The sequence below is a fragment of the Nylanderia fulva genome, unplaced genomic scaffold (assembly GCF_048542155.1).
Source record: "Nylanderia fulva isolate GAGA-0341 unplaced genomic scaffold, ASM4854215v1 Scaffold268, whole genome shotgun sequence".
Taxonomy (NCBI): Eukaryota; Metazoa; Arthropoda; class Insecta; order Hymenoptera; family Formicidae; genus Nylanderia; species Nylanderia fulva.
Window position 1 is genome coordinate 50,854 of NW_028190334.1, and position 21,461 is coordinate 72,314.

General features: G+C 29.4%; 2 protein-coding genes across 2 annotated transcripts; both read right to left on the reverse strand.

Moving 5' to 3' along the window:
* Window positions 1–536: 536 nt before the first annotated feature.
* Window positions 537–2,724, reverse strand: LOC114945713 (G protein-coupled receptor Mth2-like). The gene is made up of 4 exons (XM_029322005.2): window positions 2,652–2,724; window positions 1,421–1,605; window positions 1,164–1,322; window positions 537–1,040 (listed from the first exon to the last, which is right to left on the reverse strand). The coding sequence occupies exons 1-4, from the start codon at window positions 2,720–2,722 to the stop codon at window positions 1,024–1,026; spliced, it is 432 nt and encodes a 143-aa protein (XP_029177838.2). The 5' UTR covers window positions 2,723–2,724; the 3' UTR covers window positions 537–1,023.
* A 10,928-nt stretch (window positions 2,725–13,652) lies between these two features.
* LOC114932347 (G protein-coupled receptor Mth2-like) lies at window positions 13,653–17,461 on the reverse strand. The gene is made up of 5 exons (XM_085483764.1): window positions 16,387–17,461; window positions 16,166–16,244; window positions 14,785–14,972; window positions 14,534–14,699; window positions 13,653–14,001 (listed from the first exon to the last, which is right to left on the reverse strand). Exons 1-5 carry the CDS (start codon window positions 17,450–17,452, stop codon window positions 13,653–13,655), a joined length of 1,848 nt encoding a protein of 615 aa, XP_085339890.1. The 5' UTR covers window positions 17,453–17,461.
* Window positions 17,462–21,461: the final 4,000 nt, after the last annotated feature.

Below are 21,461 nucleotides of genomic sequence, written 5' to 3' on the forward strand. Positions count from 1 at the left end.
ATATAATAATTTTATAATTTTATATAATTTTACATAATTTTATTTAATTATATTATAGAAATAAAAAAATGAAAAAGAAATAAAAATTCGGGAATTAAAATTATGTACATAAAGAAATTCGATAATTAAAATTATATACATAATAGAAATTTGGCAAATTAACATATTTGTAGACAATAAAACGTATTTTTGTAACTTGTAATTAATTTTTCATACAAATTTAATTTATTTTTCGTAGATACATATTACTATTATATGTGGATACATGTATAACATGCGGATATATAATATAATCGTGTACGAATTTATTTGTAATTAATTTGTGAATTATATCAAATTGAATAAAAATATTTTACTTTTCTTTTATACATTTATATATATATATTTTTTTATATATTTTAGATATTTATTTGTCTTATAAAAATCTTCCTTTATATCATAATACAGTACAATATACTGTACCTAATCTTTATATAAGATTGTTTGAAGAATTTTTTTACAATAGACAGATTTATAACCATTGATTTGACTCAAAAATACGTATCAATACAATAAATTTTCTCTGTGAAAGTTTAAACTAAATTATTTGATAAAACGTAAACATCTATGTCTAACACTGTAAAGTTATTTTCAATTAAAAAATTATAAGATTATATTAAATTGCTGATTATTTGTTGATTCTTGATCTGCGATAAAACTTTTTTACACATTAGAGTTCAGTCCCATCAAATTTTTCGCGTGACAGTTTTCTTGTCCGCAAGAACTCGACTTTTCCTACATTATAAACACCTCTGACGTGATAATTAAGTAGTCGATGATGATACACCATTTGTCTTGCATCCGAATCGTTTCAATAATATAATTATGACTTTCTTTTTGCATACAAATATAATAAAAGTGCAAATATGCTGCGGAATATCTATCACATCAATATAATACCCGATGGCATCGGGTATATAGTTAAACAAATATAACACTCTTATGACCCATTGATGAGCAAGACGAATTGCACCATAAATAGTCTTAGATACAACTGTAACCTGCAAGCAATATATATTTACAATTGGATATCTTTCAATAAAAATAATATATACTATTTATCGAACTATCTTTAAATATATAATAAGAAAATTTTGATCCTGAAAAAATGTCTGAATACAAACCATTTTTTATTGTCATTGTATTGCTTGCTGTCTGAATCTGACAGACGAGTTCTCGTTTCCTTTTCGTAACGTTCATTGACGCAGAGATGGAAAAGCAAACGCTACTAATAATACAGATACTTCTCCAATTGTAAAAATATATCATCAATGTTTCCTTCTCTGTAAATATGATATGTAATAAATTTTTTTACTCTTTTTTACAATATATTAAAATGCTGTAGCATTAATAGAGTTATCTGTCAAAGACGTTTACTTACTACTGAACCAGCAATCTCCTAGTTGAAATTCCGGTCGCCAAATCTCTGGTAGACGAGAGGAAACAGACTCCATGATGACACAAAAAGTAGCTAATATAAAGAGGCAACCCCATGCATAGAATGAATAATATATCAATTTTCTGTTCTCACGTTGTCTAATGCTTCTTTGTAACGAACTGAATTCTCTGCAATTTTTACTTGTCATTATTTAGTTAACTATACATAAAAGAGAAACATCTTGTAACAATATATTGCAAATTATTATAGGCTACGTTATATTTTATAATTATTTAAATTAAAAATGTGATAATGTGTATTATCTCAAATGTCATTTTTACATTTAAAAAATTAACTCGATTTGAACAAAAAATTTGATCTTAAATTAACTATCAAAATGTTTTTTAATAATATAAATTCTCAAAAATATTAATTTATTTCAAATTATAATTTAAATATAATTAACTTTTCTAACTAATAATACCTAGGTAGAAATCTGCCTCGATTTGCCGAAATTAAAAACAAGGCCTAGGTAAAAAAATTCAGTTTAAAATATTTGTCTAAGTCCAAAATACTCCCTAAAAATTTATTTTACCGAGGATAAAAATAATCGGAAAAATCTGCATGGGTTCTAGATTGCCACTGACATTTTTCCCAAATTAGAATAAATATGAAACTATATATGGGGCCACAGGATTGAATAATCTAGCTTATGGAAATAATTATATAATACAAATAAAGCAAATATATAAAAAAAATTATAGATCCTAGTAAGACTCCTTATAATTTTTCTACAAATTTTAAACGCGTAATCTTGAGCCCACTCGGATTCTGCGATAGGGTCTGTATGATTCAGGTGTCCCAAACTTTACACAGGTTCTAGTTAGATTTTTTACCTGGATTCCAGAAATATTTTTAAAAGAATATATGGTATAAAGCCCTGATTATTTCTAGACAAAATTTCTACCTAGGTATATTAAGCCAAATAAATCTTCTTATACAGCAACACAAATTGAAAAAAAAATTTGTTTAATTAATTAAAATCTTACAAAATATTGCAAATCTTTTTGTCCTTATGTTGCTGGTATAAGCAGTATAAAATTAAATACCCTTATATGGTTACAGAAAATAATTATGTTACGTCGTTTTGTATAATACTATAAAATATAAAGCAATTCTGTAAAAACAAATAAAAATGAGAGACAAGTATAATATGGAATACATTGCAATTTACCTGAATGTCCGCCACATATCAAAACTTATCGTAATTAACCAGATATTAGCCGACAAAGAAAAAAAGTACATAAAGAAGGCTGAAAAAAATGAATAAAAGCTATAATAATAAATAATATACTTATTAACTATTAAACATATGCGTTAAAATACAAAAACACTAGTTAATCTTTTTGTGTTTCTTTATTAAACAAAAAAAATAGATTTATTCTAACTTCTTTCACTAGAAGTTTTTAAATATTTAATAATATACTATTGATATTAAATTAAATAATAATTTCCAAATTAATTTCCAAATTTCCATTATGTATATAATTTTAATTCATTGAATTTCTATTATATATATACATAGTTTTAATTTGCCAAATTTCTATTGTATTATTTGAAAACTATTTTATAATATATAGATGTATCTCTTTATAATTTTTTTCTCATTTTGTTTAGTTTAATCGAATATAATTATGTACGCAAAGCGAAGTTATATTATTCTTTGATAACAAATCCTTAAAAATTGCAACACATGTATAAAATTATTATTGCAATGCATGCATAGAAATATATTTATTAATTACGCGATTTATGAAAATTCAATATATAAATTTTTAACACAAAAAAAATATAATTTTCTACAAGAATCTTTTGATCAAAATATCTACGCTTCCATTAGATTCACGCGTCTGTACGCGTCCGCTAAGTTCGCGCAAAACTGATCACATGATCAGATTAGTATATCCCCCCTATCTATTAAGATGCGCGGCTTCCGCAAGACTGATTCTCGTGCAAGATCTCGCAAGCGCGGGAGCGATGGTCACATGACCAGTGGTCACGTGTCCCTCTGTCACGTGCCCCGCGGTCACGTGACCAGTAGTCACGTGACCTTGGTTTCGCACTTGTGATACCTCGCACGAGAATCAGTTTCGCGCGAGCCGCGCGGCGTGATGAATGGAGAGGGAATGGAGTCTCGCACGAGTCTAATGAAAGCGTAGATGTTTCATCACAAAAGATTCTTGTAGAAAATTTTATTTTTTCTTTCGTATTTTCTGTTAAAGATTTAAATATTGAGTTTTTATACGTTGCATAATTAATAAATATATATTTTTATGCAGTGATTGCAATAATAATTTTTGCATGCATACGACGCAATTTTTGAGATTTTATTATCAAAGAATAATATAACTTTGCTTTACATGAGTAATTACATTCGATTAAATTAAACGAAATGATATATATATACGTATATACGCTACATTGATTGTATAATTATATAATTATATAATTTAAATATACTGTACCAATTGCAACACAGATGTGGTACTCTTTATTATCTGTTAAATAATTCAAACTGGTAATTAAGTATGCAATGAAATAAGCACCGCAATAATTGCGTAATATAATCCCGTGTACATTTCGAAACTCTGGCAATAAGGCATATATCAAAAATGTTGTTAGCAAAAATAGCATTGCCATTATACGGACACTGACAAGATAGGATACTATGTGTTCGTTCCAATTTATATCCTCATTTCTCATTTCTTTAATCTCCTCAAAAACATCTGCGCAAAAAGCCACTTGATATACATCTCCCTTATTCCAGAAGACGCCGAGACAATATAATGGCGATTTAGCAAATACTTTATAAGGCGATAAATAGACAGAACCATTGGGAAAAATCATAAACTCGTTTTCATAACCTGCGGGAAGCGTGTAACGAGCCTTTCCTGCGCACGAATTGTGAACGGTCAGAGAAAAAAATTCATCCACTGTCTTACCTTCGCTTCCCTTCGCATCTTTCACATATGCGTAAACGTACGGGAAAAAGTGCTTAGTATTTTCAGGAATGCATATACTGCCATCCACGCGATGGCCAAGAGGGCAGCAGAGCAGAATGCAAGTGATATTGTGGCACATTTCGTATGGGACGACGTTACTTTTACTGCTCTCTGTGAAATTTTCAAAGACCTCGTACAACACGGAATCGTTCTGTATAATCAAGTTTTCATAATTTTTCTGTGACGTGAAATTTTCTTTATAACTGACATTAGTCGAATTGGTGTAAGAATTCATCAGTATTTGGTCCTCATCCTCATGATTGTGATCATATTGCGTATTATTGTTGGCAAATTTTTCATACATATCATATTCCAGTGTTTTTATTTCATTGCTATAGATTGTTGTAAAATCCGTGTCTTCCTCGTTTTGTACTGTCAAATTATCACCTTTCTCTTCATTGTTGGTGAAATTTTGCTGAGATTTCGATGACAAAATAATGAGCAGAAAAAGTGTGCAACACAAAAACACGAAATTTTGTTGACACATTATTTATATATAAAGATCCACTTTAAAATAATTAAATAATTAAATCAGTCAAACTTATCAAAATTCATCAGATCTCACATAGATTTCGAATTTCCAATAATTAAAAAATTCTGTATTAATTTTATGCATACTTTTACATTAATTGTATAAAAGGTGTTAAATACAATATATACACATATGATAAAATCAAATTATCTTTCTCTTTTTATGTTTCTCGATAAAATTTCGAAGGATTAATCTAATTTTTTCTAGCACTATTAACGTAGATGACTACGCGATTGATTTTTAATTATCTCGTTGCATTCGTTAAAACATATAATGTATCACTGTATCCAAGTTTGACTTCTTTTTCTAAGAAAAGCGGAGAATATATGTATAAGAAATGTATTTGCACGAGAGAAAAAATTAAACTACCGAGGACGACGAGTCGAAGATAGTTTTATGGAGGAACGCACATACACACAGTCCATCTACTACTATATAAAATTGCATATATTATATGAAATTATACAGACAAATTTATGTATACAGGGACAACAGAAAAACATTTGGGGAATTTTCTACTGGCGTAAATTGACCAATCCAGCAGCGAAATAAAATAAACTCGTAAAGCCAGTTTCACAAACATCAGTGAACTTTACACTTTAGTTAAATTATATCTTTGTTTCTATTAAAAACTATAAAAAAAGATAAAAATGCAGTTTAACCGAAGTTTTAAAGTTAATTGACATTTGTGAAACTGATCCTTAACTGTTATTTTTGGGCATTTGATGCTTAAATAAAGTCATTATATATTTTTAAGAATCTCGTTAAAAGAAAAGATATATTAAATCTTAGCAACAGTCAAATAACAAATTTTTTAGTTATACTATTTTTGAAATTTATATTAAATTTTAATTATTTTAGGTTTTAAATATTTTTGTATGTAAAAATGTCTTTTAAATTGTAATTAATCGATTACACATGCGTAAGAAAAATTTTATTTGTTTCACAATTTTATCATTTTCTTTGTTCTTTCTAGATTACAAAAATTTTGAAAATATGAAATTATGTTAACACATCGGTTTATCGTTAGTCGCCAAATTCTTGCATTCTGTTCTGCTAAATATAAACTAAAAACAAAATACTTTTAAAACCGGTTTACCTAGTTTATATATCCGGTTTTTCAAATCCAAGTTTTAATCTATATTTAGACGAATTTATGTTTTGTGTGATTATACATTAAAATTCACAAAAATTTTACTATATAACAATTCTCTTGATTTTAACATTAAAATATAATACAATTAATCCTTTTGTTCTTAAAATTTTAATTAATTATCCATTTAAGATTTAACCCTTAGTCCCGACTCATGGGTCGTTTGCGACCCAAACGAAATTTCAAAGTGCTGTAATTTTTGCAAACGGATACGGAACGCGCCATATCTCCTACCTAAAAAATTATTAACCTTACCTTACCTTAAAAAATTATTTACCTTATTAATTTTTACCCACTTTACAACAAATTTATTTATTAAAATCATTTTTACACGCGATTTTAGTCATTTTTACACGCGATTTTAGTCATTTTTACACGCAATTTTAGTACTTAATGTTTCGCCATTTTGAGGTTCAAAAATTGAGCATTTTTTTTTAATACAATTTTTTGTACTATTGTTTTTATGAATGGTGTTCCTCACCTTTAATTTCTTTTTTTATTTTTGTCGATATCTTCATTTGACTTAAAGTTATGATATTTTAAGTGAACAAGTGATTTTTTCTTAGGTACCTCCATTTCTTAATTACAAACTATATAAAAAAATAATTTTTATCGAAATATTATGATTGAGACTTCAAGTTGAAGGTTGCAAAAAGCTCCATGAATTTCTTCAGATTCTTTAAAGCGTTTTTACTAATCCAAATAACGCAAAGACGCAAACGACCCATGAGTCGGGATTAGAGGTGCCGAAAAGAACCGTCGGGACTAAGGGTTAAGTTTTATCATTAGAATATAATTAACGCGCGCGCTTATATGCAAGTAGATACATACTAATAATTTTAATAAGTAAAATATTTATTTTATATTGATTCTACATTGATTGGGTGATATTAATACCGATATATTATAACACAATACACATATTACACTGATTTGAGTATATTATAACACATAAAATATGCGTTAGAGATTCCTTTCTTTTGATTGCCTATATTATTAATAATATTCGCAGCAGATGTCAAAGAAATATTTTTGACAGTATAGTATATGTACGCAATGTTCCCAGTAAAAATAGTATAATCATTATACGCATATTTCTAATTATGATAATCTTATATAATTATTATTGATATTTTTTTTTATTTTTGTTTCTTTTAATTTTTTTTTTGTATTTTATTTTTTATTTTTTTAATTCTATTATTTAAATGTTAAGACCTTGTTGGCAGCAGGTGAAAGTGTTTTTTTTCTTAAAAAATTATTTATTATTTATTTTTGTTTTTTTTTGTTTCTTATTCTTTTTTATTTTTTTATAATTATTCATAAACTTTTTCTTTCTTTGATTTACAATCTTCAAAAGGATAATCAAATCAAACTTGTTCTAATGAACGAAGACAAATTAGAATGTTGATTTTACAAATATATAATTATAAGGAAAATACAAAGAATAATTAGTGAAGAGAATATTCGTTTATATTTTGCATAGAAATTCAGAGTTCAGTCCCACTGGGTGAACTTTTAACGTGACAGTTATCCTGTGCGTAAAATTTCTTGTCTTGCATAGCCACTTCTGACGTGGTGGTGCTCGATGTTACAGTCGTCTGTCGAACGTGTGAACCGCATCCAAATCGCTTCAATAACATCATCTTGATCTTCTTTTTACATATGAATACAATAAAGGTGCAGAGATTCTGCACGATGTCTACTAAGTAAATAGTAAACTCGACATAAATGTATATATCTCCAACCAACAATGACAATGTTATAACGAACCATTTTATACCCATCACGACAAACAGCATAATAAATAGCTTCAGATACAAATTAAACCTGCAAACAATATAAAAATAAATAAAAACATAGAGCTACAGAATAGATAGTCAAACACCCCTCCCTCCCCCACTCCCCTTTGCTCCTCCCCTCTTTTGTCCATTTCTGTTTTAGTCCTCTTCACGCTCCCCTCACTCCCATTTTTCTCCTTTTGTCTCTTTGGCGTCTCTTTTCCTCCCCCTCTCTCTTCTTCCTTCCGACGGTTTCCTTCTTCTTCCCTTTCGCTGCTTTCGTCCCCTGTCTCTTTTCTTCCTTCTTCTCCCTTCCGGCTCCTCCCTCAGACACTCTCCCCTCGCGCCCCCGCGATAAAGAATGGAGGGAAAAATACTACGATGGATTAAAGTTACTAGTTATGCACGCAAAATTCTATGCTTAGATTAGAAACTATCGCGGCGGCTAATAGAAAGAGAAAGAGAGAAACAAGAGCGAGAAAGAAGGAGGATGGGTACGCGAAGCAGGGAGCGGAGTCAGGAGCGCACGGCCTGGCGCGAAGGAAGAGGGCGTGGTAAAGGAAGACGCAATGGAGAGTGAAAAGAGGAAGGAAGGCGGAATGCAGGGAGCACGCTAAGGACAGGAGCGGAGAAGGACCACGGCCGGGGGGGGGAGAAGGGGGGCCGGGGGCCGCTAGAAGTGATAACTAGTGATGTAAATTATTTTTGTGACAAAGGGAATGTGAATTACAATTCGAAAAGAGAAGTAGAAGAAAGAAATATTGTTTTGAAGAAATTGTTAAAAAATAAAATTTTCTTTAGGAAATAAAGGTATTTTTGTGAAAACTGAGCGCTGTCGCGCATTATTTGCCGACACATTTCGAAAAGGGGCAGACCGCCGCAAAAAGCAAAAAAAAAAAGGAAAGGCCTACGATCCATGTTGCGGTGGCGAGGGCGAGAATTTAGGGATCGGGAAAAAAAAAGAAAACGAGGAAAGACGAATAACTGAAAAAGGGGGGGGAAGGGGGCGCGGATAAGAAGGAGCCGGGCGGCAGCAGAAGGGGGGCAGGAGGAAAGCCAGAGAGACGGGAAGAGGGGGCAAAAAGAGGAGCAAAACGAACAGAGGAGAGGGGGCAGCATGGGTACCAAACTCGCAGAGAAGACGAGGGCACACTCGGAGGGCCAAAGAATACAGACCTGGTCGTAAGTAGCAGGATACGCGGGGGTCTGCCGAGCGGGCAGGGACGAACAAGGGTCTCCAATCCTGCGGGGGAACGGGGAAGGGGCGGGGCCGGGTAGAGAGGGAGAAGCAACGCTACGATACGGCAGACACTGTGGAGGCCGGCAGACAATAGCCAGACAAACGAGCGGAGCCCTGGAAGGAGAAAATGGCATAAAGGTGTAGACGGAGTTCCCCATACAGCACAAAAGATAGGGAAAGCTTTGACAAACGAGGGCGGAGAAGAGAAATAGAAGCGCGAAAAGAGGGGGAAAAAAAAAAAAAAGGGGGGGGCGAACGCCGCTGGGGCCAGGGTGGAAAAAGAGGGGTGAAGAGACCTTTAAACTAGTTTCAAAATAGGTATCAAGAATTTAAAAAATAGTATTCTGAGCGATAAAGAACAGTTGAATAATATGGGAACGGTTGGTGAAAAGATTATGAAAAAAGGTTACCACAAAAAGGGGGGAAATGAGGGTGAATAGGCCCGAAACCAATGGAAAAGTGGGGGGATGCAAGATGTGATAGAAAGAGCTGAGAAAGAGGGGGGGGAAAACAGGCACGCAAGGCGGGGGGGGGGGGGTCGCACAAGACAGGAACCGGCGAGAGCAGGCGAGATCAGGTACGGCAAAGCTGCACGCACCAGGGAAATCAGCAAGGGCCGAAGAAAAGGCGGGGGGGGCGGGCAAAAGCGATGGACAGAACTACGGAAAGAAGATCCATGCCTAGACCACAGAAAACAGCAAACTTTACCTATTGTAACGCAAACAGAATACGGTTTATCACCCATTCTGATCATAACATTCACAAAGCTAATGATGTATGCAACAGTCAGGGCACCGCTGTAATTGCGCAACATAAAGTCGTGTACATTTCGGAATTCTGGCAGTATGGAATACACCAGAAATACTGACCCCAAAAGTAATATAGATACTATACGTAAAATCAGATATATAATATGCATCTTAAAAATCATGGCGTCATCTTCAGTCCTCCCCTTGATCCAGTTAGAAATATTTAAAAAGGTGCTTAATCTGAACTTATTCCCGCCGTCGACGGCGAAACAATATAATGTTGATTCAACAAATTTTTTATAATCAGGTAAATATATAGAACCGTTGATAAAAATCGTATAATTGCAGTGATAATAGACGGGAAATTGACTTTTTTGGAACGAATCATAAATGGACAGCTGAAACAATTCGTTCACTTTCTTTTTGCTCTGCGTCGAATCGTTCGTGTATACTTTTGGAAAAATGTATTCAATTTCTTCAGGAATGCAGTTCTCATTAACCAGACGATCGCCAAGAGGACAGCAGAGCCGAATGCAAGTATCATTATGACACATTTCGTTTGGGACGATGATAATTTCATTAGCATTTTTGCTGGAATTTTTGAAGACTTCAAGTGACATGGAATCATTCTTTTCAATTACATTTTCATAAACTTTCTTAACCGTGAAATTCTTTTTATGATTGACATTTGTCGAATTCGTGTTAGATTTCATCGATTTTTGTTCATCATCTTTATTGTGCACTGAATGCTTGTAACGTTTATGTTGAATCAAATCATTATTTTCGCGTTTCTTATTTATATGAAATTCATGCTGCATTTCGTCATTTTGTGTATTGTTCATCAAATATTTATGTGAATCATGTCGCAAGGTTATTATTTCGTCGTTATAAGTTGTTGTAGAATCCGTAATTATCTCGTATCGTATCATCAAATTATCATTCTTGTTGGTGAAATTTTGCTGCGATTTCGATAACGAAATGACCAGAAGAAGCACGGAACACACAAATGCAAACATTTTTTCACTCATTACTTCATGTAAGAATATACTTTCGAATAATTTGATAATCAAATTTAGTGTTCACAATTACTCATACAAGTATTACATTTTCAATGATTAAAAAATGTCATATTTCTACATATACCTTTGCTTTTGTATTAATTGCAATAAAATGTGTCAAGAGCAAAATATAATAAAATTAAATGATCTTATTCTATTTCTCAACAAAACCTCGGAAGGTCGTGTAGATTTTAGCACAATTATTATTAATATTAATGATTGTACGTATTGAATTTTAATTATCTCACTAGATAAAGTTAGTATTATATCACTGTATCCGGCTTCTTTTTAATAGAGGAATACACAAGATACATCTGCCAGTGCAGGAGAGGAAACGAGACTACCGAGGACGACGAGTCGTCGAGCTTTGCGCAAAACTGCGTTTTTTATTATAGGAGACTATACACATATAGGATATACTATACACATATTATAGCTTTGACATACTATTTTTTAGCACTATTAACGTAGATGATTACGCGATTGATTTTTAATTATCTTGTTGCATTCGTTAAAACGTATAATGTATTACTGTATCCAAGTTTGACTTCTTTTTCTAAAAAAGCGAAGAATATATGTATAAAAAATGTATTTGCACGAGAGAAAAAATTAAACTACCGAAAAAGACGAGTCGAAAATAGTTTTACGGAGGAACTCACATACACACAGTCCATCTACTACTATATAAAATTGCATATATTATATAAAATTATACAAACAAATTTGCGTATACATAAACAGCAGAAAAACATTTGGGGAATTTTCTACTGGCATAAATTGACCAATCCAGCAGCGAAATAGAATAAACTCGTAAAGCCAGTTTCGCAAACATCAGTGAACTTTACACTTCGGTTAAATTATACCTTTAGTTTCATTAGCATCTTTGCTAAAATTTTTGCAGACTTCAAATGACATAAAATCATTCTTTTCAATTACATATTCATGAATTTCCTGCGGCATGAAATTTTTTTTATGATTGACATATGTCGAATTTGTGTTAGATTTCATCGATTTTTGCTCATCATCTTTACTCTGCATAGAATGCTTGTAACGTTTATGTTAAATCAAATAATTATCCTCGCGTTTATTATTTATATTCGCATTTATTTCGTATCGTATCGTCAAATTATCATCTTTATTGGTGGAAATATACTGCAATTTCGATGACGAAATGACAAAGAGAAGAACGGAACACACAAATGAAAACATTTTTTCACTCATTATTTTACGTAAGAGTATACTTTAGAATAATTAAATATAATCAAATTAGTGTTCATAATTTCTTATAAAAGTTTTAAATTTGCAAAAATTAAAAAATGTCATATTAAATTTATGCATACCTTTGCTTTTGTATTAATTGCAATAAAATGTGTCAAGTACAAAATATAATAAAATTAAATTGTCTCATTTTGTTTCTCAACAAAATCTCGAAAAATCGATCTGATTTTAACACTATTATTATTATTATTGATGATTACAAGTATCGAGAATTTTAATTATCCTAAAAGATAAAGTCAGTATTATTAATATATCACTGTATTTAGCTTTCACATTTTTCTGATAGAAGGGTGCACAAGATACATGTGTCTGCACGGGAGATGAGACTAGAAGATGAAACTAGAAGATGAGACGAGGACGACGAGACGTCGATAGCTTTGCGAAAAACTGTCCGTCTACTATACTATATGGGACTATACACTATACAGAACTTTGACATACTATATACAAAGAAAACTACTATTGTGCTATTTTTGTTTTATGTTTGTTTTTATTTTTTGTAATCTCCCATTTGTGGATTGAGCGGATAGTGCTTTGCACGCAAAACTTGCCCGTAGATTGAGGCGTAGGGTACAGATACAGGTGTCTTTATTGTTAAGTCGATTATCTCAAAAATGGTTTGTCGTATGAAAAAAATCAAAGAGTTCACACATAAGTTTTGTCAATTTAAAAGTAGCCTCCCCCCTTAAACCTCCTTTGAAATTTTGTTAGAAAATTTTTGACAATAAAAATGAATAAAACGCATAAAGAAATGTGTATGTACCAATTTTCATAAAATTCTAAGTCCAAGTTTAGACAATATACGGAAAATTCGAGTTTTTTGGGGAAACTTTTTGGGAGGTGTAGCTCAGAGGGGGTGCGTTTCCGGACATATGTTTAAAGGACAATTTTACCTTATTTTGACTTGTAGAATATACCTATTTTCTTCTACTATCGATTCTGGAACACCCTGTATGTATAATAACAACTTAAAGTAATTTCATGCAAATTTTATAGCAGCTTTCTAAAATTTTACAATATATTGAAAATTAAAAATAATATATATCAGCTCACAATTAACAATTTTAAAAATATTTATGTCAAGGAATGTAACATAATCTCATTTGAATTTAAAAAAGAAACGAGACAAAATAATAGACAGATTTTTCGAGGTTTTGTTGAGAAACAAAATGAGACAATTTAATTTTATTATATTTTGTACTTGACACATTTTATTGCAATTAATACAAAAGCAAAGGTATGCATAAATTTAATATGACATTTTTTAATTTTTGCAAATTTAAATGCTTTTGCTACGAAATCTGAAAATATGTGTGAATTATAATTATTAATCTTAAACATAAAAATCAACACAAAAAAACATAATTTGAATTTTAGAATAAAAATTAAAGTTCGGTGCTATCAGTATGACTCCTTGCTCGTCCAGAGGAACTCATCTTCTCCTGCAGGACTATTTCCTTTGTCGTGGAAATAATGCTCGACGATGTTACATTCGATTCGGATCGAGCTTTTGGCAACAAACCGCAGCCGAATCGCTTGAATAACATGCGCTTAATGTTTTTTCTCCACACAAATATGATAAAGGTGCATAAATTCTGTACAATGTTTAGCAACTCAATAACATGCAAGTTGTAAATTGATACATTTCCAGATAATGAATGCGCTGTTATCATAAGACATCTTATGCCTATTACAATAAACAGCACAATAAATATCTTCAGATATAGATTAAACCTGCAAACAAATATATAATATTCATAGTTCTGGTGAATAAATAATGCATGAAATTGATTTAATATATAAGCTAAGTAAAAAATTTTTATTTTTGTAAAAAATACAGGTACATTTATTAATTTGATTTTCGTTATTAAATGTCATTTTGTTTAGAATTGAATAGGTTCTTGAAGAAACGCGTTAAGTGATATATTCTTGAAAATATTACAAAATTAAAAAAGTAAATCGGCGAATAGAAAAAACGTTGTCTACGAATAATAATCTATGGTATTTATAATCTGAATTAATATTTAATATCGTTTTAAATCTCTCATTTTGATTTAAAAATCCATTTGCCCAATCAAGCTCGGACTTAAGATTAAATATAAGCTCGGACTATTAATTATTAATACCGGCCTATTTGTTTCTTTTATAAAAAAATGCGAATTAATCAATCATGCGACGCTGTTTGCATAAATGTTGATAAAAGTAACATACATCTCTATAAGAAAATAGATTATCATGTCTCAATGCAATATATCACAGTACATACCATTTTTTATTATCGTTATAGCACTTGCTCTCCAAAATTTCCAGACCAAGACTCGTATCCTTTTTGTAACGCGCAATTTTTAATGCCGTAGATATAGAGAAACAAATGCAAATGATCATGCACATACTTTTGAGCCCATGAAAATACAACAAATACGGACCAGTCTCTGTAAGTATAAAACATCATGAGTTTTTATACTCTTTCTAACAATACTAGAATGCTATAGTATTAATAAAGTTATCATCACTTACGAATGAACCAGCAATTTAAATGAAATTCCGGTCGCAAAATCGGTGGTACATTTACATACTTGGAAAGAAAATCCATGCTGACACAAAAAATAGCAAGCATAAAGGAACATCCCCACGCAAAGATCGTATAATATATCAACTTTCTTTTTTCTCGTTGTCTGACGTTTCTTTGTAACGAACATAATTTTCTGCAATTTACACAACATATTTAACAAACAATTGACAACAGAAATTAGAATGTAAAAACGTCAAAATAATGTGTCTTTGATCAAGTCACTATATCATACTATAGAGCAAAGTTTCAACTTGAAGAATTCATTCTGAAAATTGATGTACGATGATTTTTAACGGTGTTATGAACGATTATAGTGAGATGACATTTTCTCTTTAATTTGCGATAACTTTTGATAAAGAAAAATCAGGATTTACGTTTTAAAAAACAATTTTGCACGTAATACTTCAGACTGTAACATGGAAATGTCAAGAAATTTTTCAAATTTTTTTGTGCATGCGACACGTCTACAAAGTGAGAAGAAATATTCTATTTCGTTATGTTTTTCTTTTTTTGTATATAAAAAATATCAGAATTTAAGCAAATAAAAAAAGATATAAACCACTGAAAGTAAAGATTTCACGTTTTAAAACTCTTTTTTAAAGTTTAAATTCTTATTATTCGAAACAAAGTTATATCTATTTAAAGTTTGTTTATTCTTGGACAATTGTCTTTTATTATCTTTTTTTTGCCTTAAATATTTTGAAAGTGTTTATTTACATAACTATTATGCAGACACGACAATGATACTTTAAATTTTTATTTACTTTTAAAAGACCAATTTTTAATAAAAAAATCTACATTTATTTTGTGAAAACTTATCGTGTATTGCTTTATTTTATAAAATATTATAAATTAAAAGAGAAAAAAGTTAAATATCAAAATATTATTGTAATATATCGAATTATTAGATATTGTTATAATATTTTATACATATTTAAATGAAATATATAATATGCTTATAATATCTGATACGCTATCTTTACTTTTAAAAAATTAACCGTTTAAAATTCTGTAATCAAATAATAAAAATATCCAAGAAAACTATTTATTTCAAATTATAATTTGAATCTATTATCTTTATACTCTAACTTATAATGTTCTAAATATAATTGTTCTATTATTATATATTATTTTCAAATATATAATTATTTTTGCACGTATCAACACAATGTATAAAAAAATTCGATTAATACAGAATTTTGCATATTCTTTATTTTTATCGTTAAACTGATATATGTGAAATCAAAAAGAAAGAATTTTATGAAGATAAACAAAAGACAAGTGTTAAAAATAAGTAGAAATAATATAGAATATTTTCAAACTTACCTGAATGTGCACCACATATCAAAGCTCATTATACTTAACCAAAAGAAACTCGCCATATAGCAAAAGTAGTTTAAAAAAGCTGCAAAAATGAATAAAAATACAAACTGTATTAATAAATAATAATATATTATTTATATAAATATAAATGTAATAAGTAATTTGCACTTTTAATTGAAATTATATAAGAAGAAAAAAATAAGTAATTTAAATATATATTCTACCTATTGTAACGCAAACAGAATACGGTATATCAGCCGTTGCGATAATAATCACAATGTAAATGCTGTATGCAACAATCAGGGCACCGCTGTAATTGCGCAACATAAAGCCGTGTACATTTCGGAGTTCTGGTAATATAGAATACACCAGAAATACTGACCCCAAAAGTAATATAGATACTATATAGAAACTCAGATATATAATTTGTATGTTATACTCATTATCAGCTTTCTTCTTGATCTTGTCATAAGTTTTGGAACAGTAGATCACTTGGAATTCACTCCCGTCGACGACGGCGAGACAATATGATGACGATTCAACAAATATTTCATAATAAGGTAAATATATAGAACCGTTGGTAAATATCTTATAATCGTACTGAAAACGTTTAGGAAGCAGATTATAATCTTCCTGGCACGAATCATAAATAGCCAGGTCAAACGATTCGTTCACTCTCTTTTCGCTCTGCGTCAAATCGTTCGTGTATACCTTTGGAAAAGTGTATTCAAATTCTACAGGAATGCAGTTGCCATCAACCAGACAATCGCCAAGAGAACAGCAGAGCCGAATGCAAGTATCATTATGACACATTTCGTTTGGGACAATGACAGTTTCATTAGCATCTTTGCTGGAATTTTTGAAGACTTCAAGTGACATAGAATCATTCTTTTCAATTACATTTTCATAAAATTCCTGCGGCGTGAAATTCCTTTTATGATTGACATTTGTCGAATTCGTGTTAGATTTCATCGGTTTTTGCCCATCATATTTATTCTGCATTGAATGCTTGTAACGTTTATATTGAATCAAATCATTATCCTCGTGATTGTTGTTTATATGAAATTCTATGTCATTTTGTGTATTATTCATAAACTTTTTATGCAAATCACGTCGAAGTATTATCATTTCGTCGTTATAATTTGTTGTAGAATCTGTGTCTTCCTCGTTTCGTACTGTCAAATTATCACCTTTCTCTTCATTGTTGGTGAAATTTTGTTGAGATTTTGATGACGAAATAATGAGCAGAAAAAGTGTGCAACACAAAAACCCGAAATTTTGTTGACACATTATTCATATATAAAGATCCACTTTAAAATAATTAACTAATTAAATCAGTCAAGCTTATCAAAATTCATCAGTTCTCATATAAATTTCGAATTCCCAATAATTAAAAAATTCTGTATTAATTTTATGCATACTTTTACATTAATTGTATAAAAGGTGTTAAATATATTATATACACATATAACAAAATCAAATTATCTTTCTCTTTTTGTTTCTCGATAAAATTTCAAAAAATTAATCTAATTTTTTCTAGCACTATTAACGTAGATGATTACGCGATTGATTTTTAATTATCTGGTTGCATTCGTTAAAACATATAATGTATCATTGTATCCAAGTTTGACTTCTTTTTCTAAGAAAAGCGAAGAATATATGTATAAGAAATGTATTTGCACGAGAGAAAAAATGAAACTACCGAGAACGACGAGTCGAAGATAGTTTTATAGGGGAACTCACATACACACAGTCCATCTACTACTTTATAAAATTGCATATATTATATAAAATTATACCAATTTTATATAAACTTATTTTATATAAATATTAAACAAATTTACGTATACAAAAACAGCAGAAAAACATTTGGGGAATTTTCTACTGGCATAAATTGACCAATCCAGCAACGAAATAGAATAAACTCGTAAAGCTAGTTTTGGAAACATCAGTAAACTTTACATTTTGGTTAAATTATACTTTTTAATTTCATTAGCATCTTTGCTGGAATTTTTAAAAACTTCAAATAACATGAAATCATTCTTTTCAATTACATTTTCATGAATTTCCTGCGGCATAAAATTTTTTTTATGATTGACATATGTCGAATTTGTGTTAGATTTCATCGATTTTTGCTCATCATCTTTACTCTGCATAGAATGCTTGTAACGTTAATGTTAAATCAAATAATTATCCTCGCGTTTATTATTTATATTCGCATTTATTTCGTATTGTATTGTCAAATTATCATCTTTATTGGTGGAAATATACTGCAATTTCGATGACGAAATGACGAGGAGAAGAACGGAACACACAAATAAAAACATTTTTTCACTCATTATTTCACGTAAGAGTATACTTTAGAATAATTAAATATAATCAAATTAGTGTTCATAATTTCTTATAAAAGTTTTAAATTTGCAAAAATTAAAAAATGTCATATTAAATTTATGCATACCTTTGCTTTTGTATTAATTGCAATAAAATGTGTCAAGTACAAAATATAATAAAATTAAATTGTCTCATTTTGTTTCTCAACAAAATCTCGACAAATCGATCTGATTTTAACACTATTATTATTATTATTGATGATTACAAGTATTGAGAATTTTAATTATCCTAAAAGATAAAGTCAGTATTATTAATATATCACTGTATTTAGCTTTCACATTTTTCTGATAAAAGAGTGCACAAGATACATGTGCCTGCACGAGAGATGAGACTAGGAGATGAGACGAGGACGATGAGACGTCGATAGCTTTGCGAAAAACTGTCCGTCTACTATACTATATGGGACTATACACTATACAGAACTTATTTACTATTGAGAGACAAATTTTTCATAAAAAATCTATTTCTATTTTGTAAAAAGTTATCGTGTATTGTTTTACTTTATAAATGAAAAGAGAAAAATCATAATATTATTGCTTTATATCAAATTATTGGATTTTGTTATATTTTATACATATTTAAATTAAATATATTTAATGCTTATTATATCTAGTACGCTAATTTTACTTTCAAAAATTTACCGTTTAAAAATCTGTAATTAATTAATAAAAATCTCCAAAAAAACTATTTATTTCAAATTATAATTTGAACCTATTATCTTTATACTCTCACTTATAATGTCCTAAGTATAATTGTTTTATTATTAAATATTATTTTCAAATATTATATATAGTTGTTTTTCTACGTACCAACACAATATATAAGTAAATTCGATTATTCCAGAATTTTGCATATTATATATTCTCTATCTTTATCTTTAAACCAATATATGTAAAATCAAAAAAAAAGAATTTTTTAAACATAAATAAAAGGTTAAAAATAAGTAATAATAATATAGAATATTTTCCAATTTACCTGAATGTGCACCACATATCAAAGCTTATTATATTTAGCCAAAAGAAACTTGTCATGAAACAAAGGTATCTTAAAAAGGCTGTAAAAAAATAAAATTAAAGGCTGTAATAATTAATAATAAATAATAATATACAATATTATTAATGTAAATATAAATGTAATATATAATTTGCTCTTATAGTTGAGAAATAAATAAGGAGCAGGTAATAACCCAAAAGAGCAACGTGAAGTATAATAAATATAATTTAGTCGCAAATACACGTATCAAAGCTTATCGTAATTAGCCAAAAGAAACTCGCCATATTTAAAAAGTGTGTTAAAAAGGCTGTAAATATAAATAAAAATAAAAGCTGTAATAATAAATAATAATATATTATTAATATAAATATAATTTTAATATGTAATATGCTCTAATAGTGGAGAAATAAATAAGGAGCTGGAAATAGGCCGAAAGAACAACGCAAAGTATAATTAGGTCGCAAATACAAAGTTCCTTTATTTAATAAAAAAATATTTTTTGATTAAATAAAGGAATTTTTTATTTTTGACCTAATTATTTTGCGTTGCTCTTTTGATTTATTTCCTGCTCCTTATTTATTTCTATATTATTAATGAATAATAATATATTATATAATATAATATATAAAAAAGACACTATTAATAAATAATAATATATTATTATTATTTATTATTACGCGTTAGAATTGCAGGATCCAAAAGTTATCACATTTATGTTTCCCCATTAAAATAGATTTACTTTAACTTTCTACACTAAATTTTATAGCAATATTTAATAAATACTGCTAATAAGAAATTAAACAATATTTGATTTGGTATGTTATTCTACACACACAAAATTCAGAACACAAAGAAATATAACTATTTGTGTGAGACGAACTTATATTAATTATATATTAAAATGCATTTAAATAAAAGTTAAATGTCATTTACTGTGTTGCATTTTTAAGATTTTAACAAATAATATATTCAAGTAATATTTAAAATTAATTATTAATATTTAATGTGCAAATTTAATATGCAAATTTAATACCTATGCAATATTTAATATATATACATTAAATATCTGACAAATATATATATACCCTATACTTATTACATAGTTTTATGATTTAGATATATACTCTACCTTTTGTAACGCAGATGGGATACTGTATATCCGATTTGATAAAAAAATACACAATGTCAATTCCGTATGCAACAGACGAGGCACCGCTATAATTGCGCAACATAAAGCCGTGTTTATTTTGGAGTTCTGGTATAATGGAATACACCAGAAATACTGATCCCAAAAATAATACAGATACTATACAGACACTTATTTCCGTAATATTTTTATAAATCTTCGTCAGAAGAGCCATTCGCTTTTTATCAATTATCTCCTTAAGCTTGTCATAAGTTTTAGAACAAATGGTTACTCGAACTCATTCCCATCGACGACGGCGAGACAATATGATGTCGATTCAACAAAGATTTTATGAAAAGTTAAATATATAGAACCGTTGGTGAAAATCTTATAATCGTGGATATTTTTGGGATGCAAAACGTGACCTTCCTGGCACGAATCATAAATGGCTAGCTCAAACAATACGTTCACTCTCTTTTCGCTCTGCGTCGAATTTGCTGAAATTTTGCTGAGATTTCGATGACGAAATGATGAGCAGAAAAAGTGTGCAACACAAAAACACGAAATTTTGTTGACACATTATTTATATATAAGGATCCACTTTAGAATAATTAAATAATTGAATCAGTCAAACTTATCAAAATTCATCAGTTCTCACATAAATTTCGAATTTTCAATAATTAAAAAATTCTGTATTAATTTTATGCATATTTCAGCTTTTACATTAATTATATAAAAGGTGTTAACTGCAATATACATATATACACATATAATAAAATCAAATTATCT

Bases quoted from the DNA above. Each gene is read 5' to 3' on its own strand.
- LOC114945713 (XM_029322005.2), bottom strand. From the start codon at position 2,722: ATGTACTTTTTTTCTTTGTCGGCTAATATCTGGTTAATTACGATAAGT. The intron at 1,606-2,651 runs GTAAATTGCAAT...TAAAAATTGCAG, and splicing joins GATATGTGGCGGACATTCAG to AGAATTCAGTTCGTTACAAA. The intron at 1,323-1,420 runs GTAAGTAAACGT...TCATATTTACAG, and splicing joins AGGAGATTGCTGGTTCAGTA to AGAAGGAAACATTGATGATA.
- LOC114932347 (XM_085483764.1), bottom strand. From the start codon at position 17,452: ATGTGTCAACAAAATTTCGGGTTTTTGTGTTGCACACTTTTTCTGCTC. The intron at 16,245-16,386 runs GTAGAATATATA...TCATTTTTGCAG, and splicing joins TTCTGTTTGCGTTACAATAG to CTTTTTTAAACTACTTTTGC. The intron at 14,700-14,784 runs GTAAGTGATGAT...TTATACTTACAG, and splicing joins TTTAAATTGCTGGTTCATTC to AGACTGGTCCGTATTTGTTG.